Source organism: Centruroides vittatus, unplaced genomic scaffold (genome assembly GCF_030686945.1).
Source record: "Centruroides vittatus isolate TY-2023 unplaced genomic scaffold, ASM3068694v2 contig_425, whole genome shotgun sequence".
NCBI lineage: Eukaryota > Metazoa > Arthropoda > Arachnida > Scorpiones > Buthidae > Centruroides > Centruroides vittatus.
The window spans coordinates 338240-351406 of NW_027122231.1; the positions used below are offsets into that span (position 1 = coordinate 338240).

General features: G+C 30.6%; 2 protein-coding genes across 4 annotated transcripts in view; one reads left to right on the forward strand and one right to left on the reverse strand.

The window, feature by feature from the left end:
* Positions 1-2607: 2607 nt before the first annotated feature.
* LOC136976793 (cyanocobalamin reductase / alkylcobalamin dealkylase-like) lies at positions 2608-4517 on the forward strand. The gene is made up of 4 exons (XM_067272162.1): positions 2608-2854; positions 3641-3835; positions 3910-4065; positions 4146-4517. The coding sequence occupies exons 1-4, from the start codon at positions 2777-2779 to the stop codon at positions 4449-4451; spliced, it is 735 nt and encodes a 244-aa protein (XP_067128263.1). The 5' UTR covers positions 2608-2776; the 3' UTR covers positions 4452-4517.
* Positions 4518-5522: 1005 nt separating this feature from the next.
* The window catches only part of DNAlig4 (DNA ligase 4), a 38446-nt gene continuing 30801 nt past the window's right edge, over positions 5523-13167 (reverse strand). For 2 of the 3 annotated variants that reach the window (XM_067272155.1, XM_067272156.1), the window contains exons 9-19: positions 11206-11410; positions 10811-11058; positions 8192-8391; positions 7984-8121; positions 7364-7516; positions 6634-6751; positions 6434-6566; positions 6221-6359; positions 6057-6151; positions 5828-5980; positions 5523-5757 (exon numbers count right to left, since the gene is read on the reverse strand). In XM_067272155.1, the coding sequence (XP_067128256.1) occupies positions 5616-5757; positions 5828-5980; positions 6057-6151; positions 6221-6359; positions 6434-6566; positions 6634-6751; positions 7364-7516; positions 7984-8121; positions 8192-8391; positions 10811-11058; positions 11206-11410 (1724 nt within the window). In that variant the 3' untranslated portion in view covers positions 5523-5615. Of the gene's footprint in view, positions 5758-5827; positions 5981-6056; positions 6152-6220; positions 6375-6433; positions 6567-6633; positions 6752-7363; positions 7517-7983; positions 8122-8191; positions 8392-10810; positions 11059-11205; positions 11411-13167 lie in introns of those variants that run through there. The other variant, XM_067272157.1, reaches the window with a different exon arrangement.

Genomic DNA, 13167 nt, shown 5'->3' on the forward strand with positions numbered 1-13167 from the left:
CGGGTGTAGTATAGATTGCACCCTATGGAATTTCAAGACTGAGTATATATTTGAACTCAAAGGACCGAGACGAGTTCAACAAAACCCTACTTTTGGACCGGAGACGAAAAATAAGAAAGTTATCATACTTTTTTCCGGCGATCGCGCGACGATCGGGAATCGCGTCGCTCTCTCTGCTAAGCCTATCGCGTGGCTAACAGGCAGTCCGGCAAGTCGGCCATACATACCTTTGTGGGGACCCAAGGTCCGAATCGTCACCCGGTGGGGGGGGGGTGCGACCTCGAAATGCGTCAAAGTTCACGTGCGGGGCGGCAAAGAAATTAGACCGCGACAGAACAATAGAGGTGTTTTCTTTAAGGAAGCATAAGCTGAGAAAGTAAAGGAAATAATGGGTCGAAGTAGAGCTAGCAAGAGGGGATCCAATTCGAACTGGCGGCTGATCTTTCCCGCGCCCTCCGGTGCTTTTCCAATTGTCGCAGGTGACGATGTAAAACCAATAAGGTAACGTTTCGAAGGATCAGGTTTAAGTGTTTGGCAAGGAGATGTACGCGTAAGAAAAGTTTGGAGGACAGTCCCGAGTGTGGCGGGCAAGCGACAGGCAGTGCGCCCAGCCGTTGTGGCGAGACGCGAGAAACAACGTACGTTTTCAATACAGTGAAAGGAAGGAAGACTTTTGGACAGTGTCTGAACAATCGGCTCGTAAGGTAGCGTCCCAACGATCGAGCCCCAGTGAACCACCCATCCGGCGGGAGACAGGGGACTATCTCCGATATACCGTACCGGGAGGAACCACGATCGAAACAGTGCCCGAACGACGGATAACATCGATAAAAACTCTAATAGTGTGCCATCGAAGCTCATCTTTGTAAGTTTTGTGAATCTTTTTCCACTGTTATTAAACGCATGTTAACGGGAACCGATGTCTTTTTTTTTTAACTCTTTCCGCCCTGTGGGCACTAAGAGGGCCTTGTTTAGTAGGCCCATTATGGGTTCGGCCAGGCCCACAATGGGGCGACCGGATGGTGAGGGACGGGGCCCGACATATCCGAACGGACCACCCCCCGAAAAATTCCTGGGCGGGAACCGATGTCAGTGTGCCTTACCTCGCCCATACGGGAGGGCAGACCGCGAAACGCCATCCTAAAGACTCACCTCGGTCGGCTAATCTCACACCTTCAACAGAGGCAGATGTTGATCTACGAGCACACTGATCGTCCGCAGTTGAAGTTAAGTCCTTTTCGCACACCCTGGCGCTCCTCGACCTCGGGGGCTACGGCCCCTCAGTCTCGCTATCGCTCGCGGTCGGCTAGTACTACGAGCGTACCGCGCTATTGCAATCAGGAGTCACGATGCTTGAACAAAAGGAAAAAAGGAAGTGGCGTTCGACTGTTCGTGCTCCCGACGAACTCCCCCGGGAGGGGAACCGCCGGCAGGCCGCGGATTGTTTAACGTCACTAGTTATTGATTCACGGTAGTTCTTAAACAAAAGGAAGGACTTTACCGCCAGATGGCAGCACTAACAATTATGGTGCCATCTGCATGATAGCATTAAATAAATATGATAACTCTCTTATTTTTCGTCTCCGGCTCAAAATAGGGTATTGTTGAACTCGTCTCTGTCCTCTGAGTTCAAATATATACTCAAAGTCCCGAAATTCCATAGGGTGCAATCTATACTATCCCTCAAAATATTTTCGAGAATTTGCAGTTTATTTAATAAACTAGCGTACCCAGCCCCGCGTTGCTGTGGCTCAAAATGTATCTATTATAAATGTATAACACTTTCCCCGTGGGGGACTTCGAAAAATCCCTTTTTAGTGTACATTGTTTTGACTACCCTATTAAAACGCAATCGAAAACGCAAAAACACCCTCATCTAAAATAGTATAATAGAAGCCGAGTTCTTTACGGTAAGCCTTAATACTCCGTCCCTCACCACCCGGTCGCCCCATTGTGGGCCTGGCCGAACCCATAATGGGCCTACTAAAAGAGGCCCTCTTAGTGCCCACAGGGCGGAAAGAGTTAAAAAAAAAAAAAAAAAAAAAAAAAAGCCTTAATACTGTCCCTCTCCCCGCAGGGGGAGGGGAATTTCGACATCTAAATTATATAAAAACATGCGTGAATTCGAATGCAACGTTGTCAAAATTTCAAAGCAATCGGTGAAGAACTTTTGGAGATTTAAGATTTTGAACAAACGAATATTACATTTTTATTTACGGTATTTATTTATATATCTTGTTCAAATTTTCAATCGTTAATAAAATACTTTTTATTCATCCACTCAAGTTCAAATACATTTTTTTAAACTTGTAGTGGATGACACTTGATGTTAACACAGTTTTTTTCAAATATTAATTAATTAATTAAATTTAAACTGTGACGCCCGTCGGCAATATGCCGATTCGGACCGATAGAGGGCGCGAGGAAAAAAAAGCGAACTTTGTTGCTTTTTTTAATAATTTAATAAAAAGTAACTAAAATAAAATATTTCTTTGTTGACCTAAGTAGGAATTGACTTTGAAAAATTTTTTTTATATTACTTGTTATTTATATAGATTATTTAAGGAAACTTTAAAGTAAAATAAATGAAATGTCCTCGGTTAACGAAGCGACCTCTGCCGCCGAAAATTCGAACTTAGATGAATTACAGCATGGTTGATTAGACATTGCGTTATCCACTCTTTTATTGATAAGCAGTAGTACAATGTAGTAAGTTGTGTGATTCTACACACAAGTTATCGCTGATCGTATATTTAGAGAGGTGATTAAGAGAAGCATGGACAGTCTACAACTTATAAAATCTACTCTAGAGGATTCGTTAGGCCAATACGGATTCGAATTTTATCCGTTTAAGGTAAAATTTTTAAGTTATAATTTTACGACCGCTTTCGTCGTTGTTTAGCATTAAATCGATACTTCGCACTGACCCAGTTGATGATGATCTTAATAATCGGCGTAACATGCATAAAACAATTTGCGCTCTTTAATAAAATCAAAATCATGTGACAATTTCAAAAATTAAACTTAGAATATACAGTCGATGTATCTAAAATAACTGGTATTTTTACAGTATCTTTGCCAAGTTATTAGACCCAAATAAATTGATGATTTGTTAGTTTTTGATATAATAAATAATTCAATAAAAGTGCAGGATTATTTAAAATGTGTGTGTTTATTATATCTTATGAAGTAAAATTTTTATATGCAAAAAATTCAATTTGAAAATTAGTATTTTGTATGATCACCCTTAACAGCCAGTAGTACTTCTATATGACAAGGAACACTGCACATTTTTTTATTTTTATCAATGGGTTCCATACCTTAATGGGAATGTCTGTTGGTTCCCTTTTTGTAGTAAAAAGTTGATTTTTTTACATTTACAGTGGTGTTGTATAAAAATTTATTAGAAGTGTTTGTGATATAACAGAGAATAAGAATAACATGAAAAAAATACTTGATTTGTTATGATTAAACAAAAAAAAGAAGTAAATAGTACTAAAACTATGATTTTAGTCAATGGGTCTAATAATTTGGCAAGGCACTTATAGACAGTTTTTTTTTTCTGTATACTAATTAATAAATACACATGGCAGTAAAAGTTAAACATCATTACGTAAATAATAATAATTTATATTTACAGATTGGCTGGTATAATGATATGATCAAACCAATTTTTCAATTGAATTATTCTTATGACACCGTAGCATTTTTGATAGTGAGCACTCCTCAAATGTTTGACAAAGCGTTCAAGCCTTTCATCTGGTGCCATCAACTCTCGGGATCGTTGAACCCCGTCGACGAATGCACGGTTTATTATTTGGATCGAATAAAACAGGTACATCTCTCTTACTGGTGTATAAAGCAGACGTGTTCCCAATTTCTAACAAATAAGTTTTGGATTGTCGTCAGGCATTTCCCGATACAGAAATCGACATTAAATACGATTTTGAATTGCATGCGGGAAGAAGACCGAAAGTTTTAATGCAAACTGCGGCTCACATTTCTGGGGCAGCCTATTATTATCAAAGGGATGATCTCCGAGAGGACCCTTGGGGTTCGAATAAGGTTGGTATGCTGATGCAGATTTCAGGAAAGCTTTGTTTTATGAAATTATAAAGCAAAAGTAATTTTTGAAATGTTTACAGAAAATATTTGGTGTCTGCATTCATCCTAAATATGGCGGTTGGTTTGCCTTAAGAGGCGTGGCAATTTTTGAAAATTTTACCTGCCCCCATTTGACAAAGATTGAACCCAATGATGTTGTTCCCGAAGATAAGAAAAGAGAACTGTTGGAAAAATTCAATTATCGCTGGGAAGATTGGAGCTATCGTGATATTATTCCGGTTGCAGAAAAATATTCCGAAGAACAAAAGAAATATTTTGCTACCAAACCCGGCCAGAGGCATAAACTTATAGATGAAATAAGAAATGTAGATACTTTTTGTATTTAAAATTGTAAATTATTTATTATTATTTAATATGATGACATTAAAAATAATAAGTTGTTTGTTTATTTAGTTACAATTATTTAGTTTATTGTTTTTAGAATGTTGATAATTTAATTTTAACAAACCACAAATTTATATTAATTATTGTGACCATTAGTTTTCAACAAAATTTAACAGTAAGATAAATGCAGAAATATATATCTGCATTTATCTTACTATATATATTTTAAAATATTAATCAATCAGGAGGCAAATCCTCAAACTTTTTAAATGATTTATCACACGCCTAATCCTTGCTACCTGATTGCAGAGTTGTGGATCTAGCCAAACTCACAAACAAAGGCTTTCTTAATGTTTAGAAAGTGGAAAGAGTCTATGTAATAAATAATAGTATTTGGTTCCTTCAAATGAAAAATAGACTTAGACGTCCAATGCAAGTATGTGATTTATTGTATACGAGGATTAACAGATGCGGTACATGCCACAGTGCCCAAAGAAATCTATTTGCCGTGCGACAAATAGACAGTAATGGCAATACCGACAATATTGAGGGAGAGTAGGTCACCACTAGAAAAGAATTATGTTTCGTTTGAAGGAATTATATAACAATAGGCTGAAATTAGGTCTAAAGTAAATTCAGTTTACTTTCAAACACACATTTTTTAAAACCATGTTAGTAATTTAGAATTCACAATTATGTTCTCTCAACTAAATTTATGAATTATCTCTATCTAAAATATAAACAAATATATTTAAATAAAACAGATGATAAAATATAAATTCTTATATGATAAATGTCTGTGAAGGACAAAATTCTAATTATAAAAACTAAATCACATATTGAAAGGGAAAAATTAGTTAATAAGGTGTTTAAATGTTTCAGAAGAGGAAAAATTTTATTATCTACTTTGTAATTTATTACTTTTTAATTGCTTTAAAATAACAGGAAATTTTTTTTCATAAATTTGGCTTATTTATATTAAGATCAAAGTACTGTTAAACATATACAAAACTCAATCATGATTAAAATAAATATAAGCAAATTTTCAAAATTATTAGATATTACTACTAAAATTTAAAAAGTTTAAATTTATTTTATTGAATAACATTTACAAGATAATTTATAATTACAGTGTAATTATTTTAAAAAATATTAAACAACAATAATTATAAATTTGGCTGATAATGCCTCTCATTTAACAACCTTTTATTTTTAATGCATTCTCTCACCCAATCTTCGGTAACGAGATGAAACATTTTCTGTCTCGTATGATTCATCTGTCTCAGCATTTCGTATCTTGAAGAATCGCTAATAACCAATATCACAATTTTAAGAGAGACTTTTGTATGTAATTTAAGTTTGGTGATAAACATCTTACCGGGAATAAGTAATTACATGAGTGGTATTCTCGTCGACTTTACAAATGACTGTTGCTCCATAGAGTCTTAACTGCAATTCTGTTATACCTAAGCTGTGACCTTTTATTTTTGTATTTTCTTCTCCTATAATTGCTTTATCATCTATATAGATCCTGCAAAGACAATGATTTACAGAAAATTAATCATATTTTAATAATTAAAAAACAATTATACATTATATAAATTCACCTGAAAATTCTAAATAGTCCACGCAGAGATTCATTTGGAAAATATTTCATTTCTATTTCAGCAATCTCTTCATTACTACATTGCTCCTTACATTCCTAATAAAATAAACATTAAATTACAAACTAAAATTTGTATACAGTAAATAGAAAAACATTTTGAGAAACCTCTTCTGATATTCGCTGGAATATTTCTTTTAGTTCAAATTCTGTTATATAATTTGTGTAACTATCACCATATTTATCAAAATCTTCAGAAAATTTCTCTGATGTAGAATAAGATGACGACAGTAAATCATATGGTTTCCTTCAAGACAAACAGCTAAATTATAATTTTATTATTATTATTATTTATTAATGTTAAGAAATGTTTTGATATACCAAGGAATGAAAGAATTTTGATCAATGCATTTTAGAAGCCAAGTCACTTTAACTACATTATACTGTTTTTTTGCAATGATGTTTTTAGCTTTTAACGTAACTTTGTCAACAATTACACAGAACGTATCCATTCCTATATATAAAAAGAAACTTGTCATTTTTTAAAATTTCATCTAAATGCTTTTTAATGAAACATTTACCTGGATTTTGAGTAATATTTCCTCCATATTCAGCAATTAACTTTTCTAAAGTGTGTTTAGGGTGAGATGGTGGGCCATTGATTACACAGAATTCTTTTTCTTCAAACATGTGGGATTTCTACTTTGAGAATTAATGTAATATATTAGAATTTAGTTAATATCTTTATTCATAAATTTGAGAAATTTGTTAATGTGAAATAAATACAATCATATATCAAACATAAAGATAATTCTTAAATATTATGTAAAATGTTTTTGAAAGTAAAAATCAAAACTCATGTTTATCATCTCTTAAAGTTAGTCTATAATTTCAAAATACAAAAAACTTTTCACTTTGTAAACCTCGTTAATGATAATATAATAAAATTTATCTATAATTACTCATAAATGCAAAGAATTATTTGTCACTGAAAGTTATAAATAAAAATTATAACTGTATTTTATTATGGATTTTTTAAATATTTAATTTATTATCAAAAATTCTTCAGCATTCTGATTAATTGAAAATCTTTCTACACATATTAAATGTAATGAAAAAATTTCTATGGAAATTAATATATTTAGGAGTGGATTTTCAACTTTCATATTGTATTCATTTTAAAAAAAATTAATTTAAATAATGAGAAAAATTTAGACTGTAATTTAGCACCTAAATTAAATCTGTAAATTTAAATTATTTTTGAAATTATATGATGTGAATAACATGTAAAATAATTTTAAAGTGACAAACCACTTTAATATCAGAAATATCAGCAGGTTGGAAATGAAGAGCAACAGTAGGTTTTACAGATGTCACTGTAACTTTTCTCTTCTTTGGTGTTATTTCATCATTCTGATCTGTAGTAATTGTACAATATCTACCAGCCAGTTTACCACCACCTTCCTGAAACATATTAAATCAGTATCTGTAAAATATCTCATAATATATCCAATTATTATTTACAAAAAAAAAAAAACCATAAGTTAGCAATTTAAAGCAACAATAAACATTTAAAAAATTTAATATACTGTATTTTCTGGCGTATAAGACGGCAAAAAAGTTCTCAAAAGTCGGGGTTGTCTTATAGGGCAAGTATATCCCAAACTCTATATTTTAACTGTAAAAGTTGGGGGTCGTCTTATACACCAAAAAATACAGTAGATATAAAAACCATTTGCCAAAAATAATCATCATCATCAAAATTAAAAAATATATATATAAATATTATTAAAATAAAAATTCATATTTTATGATTCTAGACAAGGATATTTAAATACATGCATGGAATGTTATTTCTTTGGCAAGAATCTCTGAGATGTTTCCTTTATAGTTAAAGAAAGGATCATATCTTATTACAAAAATATAAAAACCTTTCTCAAATTTTCCAATTCTGAAAGTGTAAGACATTGATTCCATGATTTATCATATCTTATTTTTTCAACTCTAGGAAACCTGAGAGAACATCCAGTTTTGAATTGATCACTTTGTGTAATTTCTGCAGCTTTTACCTACAGCAGAAAAGCTCTCATTAAAATTTAACAAGAAGAAACATTTTAAAATATATTTTGTTTTAATTACTTGAAGAACTGCAGAATTTTTTGGCTCGATCCAAACATCTGGTTTCTCTTTATGACCAGGTGCTAAAATAATATTACTTGGAGGATTTTTCTTGTCATATATATTCCAATTAGTATTGAGTTTAGTTAGAAGATCATACAATTCTTTATATGAATAACCTGATCCAACTTTTGTAAAAGAATAAAAAACAGGATTTTCATCTGTAAAATTTAAAATATGTTTTATTTTTAACACTTATTCACAGTTTTAAATCTTATGTAAATTAATTTTGTTATTTTTTTATAATAATTAAATAAAGACAACATTTATGAAAACCTTGCTGTTTTATAAAATAAAACAATTACATTTATGCAATATATATTTTTAATTTCACTGAAGTAAATCATTGAGTATACTAAACTTATTTTAAAAATACATTAAAATTATAATAATATCTGAAAGCTCTCTCACATATACATACAAAGACTGCATATTTTTAGAATTTTGATTATTTTAATATTCTTATTCTTAAATGCATTCAAATTATTCTTAAAGTAATTATAATTTGAATACACTTAATAAATATCATTCCTGTAGGTTATTCGCTACTATTTTTAATCATAGGGAAAAGACAAATATAAAAAAAAAAATTAATTGAATGTGTTAATTATGCTAACTTAAGTCATAGATCTCTCTCTTCATGCCATAATTAAACTTCTGAAATGGATTTTCAATGTTAATTTTAAATAAATGTATTTCAATATACTAAAATATTAACTGGAAAGTCAAAAAGTATTTGCAGCGCAATATAATTTATTTATTTATTTAATCTACTAATTTAGAGTCATATTCAATGAATGACACAAGCCATCAAAAAAATTTTTTTTGAGGGGTGATATAAATCTGAAGTATAAATGGAAACTAGAAGATATTAGAGTTTTCTAAACTATATAAAAGCTATTTAATAATTTAATTTTATAAATCAAGAAAGATAGTTTCATAAATTTTGATTAAATTTGATCTGCATTATAGGAAGACTTGTCAATGTTAAAACAACTGCCAGAGAATATTACAATAAGAAAACTATAATTAACAAATTAGCAATAATCAAATTAATTTTTTTTTATATTTGCACAAAATATTTTGTATATCAATTATATTACAGCTCAAACAAAACATTTATTAATTATAAAAATAAGAAGTTATGATTGCATTTTATCAATTATACTGAAAAACTTATGTAGGATTTTACTTAAAATATATTAATTGCAAAAAAGTTATGCACCCAGTTAGAATTTTCTAATTACTGAAAAATTCAGCATATGGCTATGTCTCAGACAGGTATGTAAGTCATTATAGTTGTGGTCTGATTGCATATCAATGATTGCTCTAATGCCTTAAAATTTCTAATTCAGTATCCTGTAAAAAGGCTCATTGTCTTTGGAATTTTTAATGTATATGTTGTTTACAAGTCTTCAAATGTCAGGCATGCCTGTATGATGCAATAAAAGACATTACAGTGTTTGAGAAAGGTAATATCATTGAATTCAGGGAAGCAAGATGGCTGTTTTTCAACTTGTTCATCATCTGGACAGTTCTGACCTGACTGAGCAGTTGTTGTGAGCCACATATGAATGGCTGACAAGCACTGGATATCCAAGACAGATCACAGGAGAAATGATCAGCTGATCTGGAGACAAGCATGAACAGCTGTAATGGTGTCTTTGTCCACTATCCAGAGACAGGTGGAATTCTCATTAGAATCCTATCTCTTTCTGTACTATTGACAAGTGACTAGCAGAGGCAAAGTTTGCATGTATGGTGACTACTAAACATCAAGCCAGTAGCATCGTATCATCATCAGCTTCATTTGCAGTAATGTCATGATAGAAATGTAATGACTGCTATAGATTGGTAGTGTACTATCTTTAACAGTAATGCTGGTTCTGTTTGGGAACAGATATCCATCATATTAGCTTGTGGAGGACCACCAGTGAGTTCTTCAATCTTTAATGATTGAGTAACACACTATCTTTACGATTTTCGAAATTCCTCCCCACGGGGGAGAGGGAGAGGATTAAGTCTTAACACTTCCATCAACAATGGAAGTGTTAAGAGAAAGTGACGTGCAAGACACAGATGCAGTTTTTTTTGTTTTTGCGGGAAATGCGTTTTAGACCCATTTGAAAATTCTCTAATTAGTCTGGAAACAGGGGACCTAATTCTTGTATTCTATGAAAATGGGTAAGATTGGCTATAATGTAATCATCTTAATCTTCACTATCGTTACTTTTTGCTCAACGCCGGGCTTATCCGCTAGTAAAAATATAAAAAACTCAAATTAACATTAATACCAAATGATGTCATACAGTATTATTGGGCTATAATAAGACTAATAATTAGATACAAAGTAATTTGACTAAATGTAGGCATCCTAACTACCTATCTCTAGTTCAAATTACTTTATATCTAATTATTAAATTAGTTTTATTATAGCCCAATAATATGACAGATCATTTGGTATTAATTCAATATATGGTTAGTGGATTAATTGTTTATATAAATTAACATTAAACATATATTACTATAAGTTAAGTTTATTTAAAGACAAGTTAAGTAAATAAATGTTAAAGTACTTACCATCTTTATCACTTGCACAAACCCCTAATAAAAAATGTGATATCAAGCCACCTCTTCTTCCTTCACCAAAATAGCCTCCTAAAATCAATAGATCTAATTCATCCGTAAGATTATTAACATATTCTGGTTTAACTTTAACCCATCCTTTTTTCCTACTGTTTGGATAGTATACTGATGACATATCTTTAATCATAATTCCTTCCTCGTGATGATCGATTGCTTCATTTAGAGCATCAACTACTTCTTTTCTGATAAATTATAAAATTAATTTATTAATTAAAATATTGTTAATTAGTTTAATGAGCAAGAGAAATTTTTATAGTTCAAGAGTAAGATATTAATTTTTTAACTACTACTTATAATTTGTAAATGAAAATGTAATAATTAATAATTACTCTGTACAAGCATGTTTTACTGGACTGCGTTGAATTCGTCCTTCTATTGGTGTAAATAAGTTTTCCAAATATTGAAGCCGTTCACTTAATGGATGGTTTGTTAGAACTTTATCATTATAAAATAAGATGTCAAAAATAATGATACATTGCTGATATACATCTCCAGGATGAAGGTTCTTTACATCAAAATTTTCACCTTTAGATCCTAAAATTGAACTAAATTGATTTAAAATTGCAGTAGTAATTATTATTTAAAAGAAAATAATCATATTACCAAAATCTGAATAAATAAAATTTAATTAATACTTAAATTTTTCATAAGATTAATCCAATAATTAAATAAATAAATATATATATATCTAAAAGTAAATATAATTTACATATCAAATTTCTTAAAGAAATTTACATGCATTTTATTAATATCCACATTTTTATATTACTCCTGATAATGTCAAATTACTATTTATTCTCAGTTATATCAGTTGACAATATCAATAATACAAATCTCTACAATGTAAATTATTATGTTTATTCCAATAATTATTAATTTATCAAGAAATAACTTATATGCCAATTAACATTTATCTGTTTCCAAATGTCAAAACTATTAAGATAACAAATCTAGAAACAGTTTTATCTTACTTTTTTAATATAAAGTAATTTATTATTTTCAAACATAACAAATTTGTATATAATTTCTTTATTTAATATTAATATTATGTACAGTCAAACCTCAGTTTTCCAACTTAATTCATTCCTAAATGTTGTTCAGAAACAAATTTTCCCATAAGAAACAATACAAAATGAATTAATTCATTTCCGACCCCCAAAACAAACCTTTTTAGCTGTATTTCATGCATAAAAATGCCTACTAAAGCAATATATTATTATTTTATCTATATCTATTATATATATATTAAAAGAAAAACTCCACCAACCAAAACCAAAACTACATTACAAAGAATTGCTGTAAACAAAGACTCAACTCTGACTGCCAAGATAAAATATAGCTAAATCTTTCAAGACAGACACCAAGTACTTTATCCACACTTTCCAAAACATTTGATTTGATTTCAATTTTAGCTTTGGTGTGAATGCCAGAGTTTTAATTATTAGTTTATTATTTTTAAATTTAATTATTTTTAGTTTTAATTAACTGGCTACCTAGTATTAATAAAACATTAACTATTAATATTATAATCTATACTACTATATAAAGAGACAATGTATTTTTTGTTTGTTCCAACTAACCGCAAAAACTACTGAACCAATCGTTACCAAATTTTAACTGTAGCATCTTTATTATCCTTGGAATGTTTATCAATAATCAAACCTACAAATTTTTTATTAATTAAATAAAACTGCAACGGATTTCTGTCTGTCTATTTGTCTCTCTTCACTAGATGGCAACACATGAATTAGTACTTCCTGTCAAGGCATTATCTCTAAGAAAAGTGTATTATTGAAGTTTACTATTATATTTGAAGAACTGACATTAAATTATAATTAGTTAATTAGCAAAATCTTCGAGGCATTAAAAAAGTGACGTAGTCATGCTAGATGGCAGTACACGTACATATGGCGGGTTTTTGAATCATTAAGTATTGTGTTCATGATTCGTTAGGCCTACCTGTATTTGAGTGAGTTTTATTTAATTTATTTGTGTGAGCAAAGATTATGCTTACTCAAAAACGACAAATCCTTGGCACAAAAAACTCTGAAGTGCTTTCATTTATGACACATTCTTAGACTATTCATCATCAACTAATATTGGGTCTATATGTGAGTATTGCAGTACTCTGAAGTGGAAGAATGAATCACAGAAAATTTGCTGCTCTTCTGGCAATGTTAAACTGGATCTTGTACTTGCCTCCAAACATTTTCTATCACTATTAAATGGGATGAGTCCCATTTAATAGTGATAGAACATTTTTTAAAGCACAGGCCTTCCAAATGACAAGT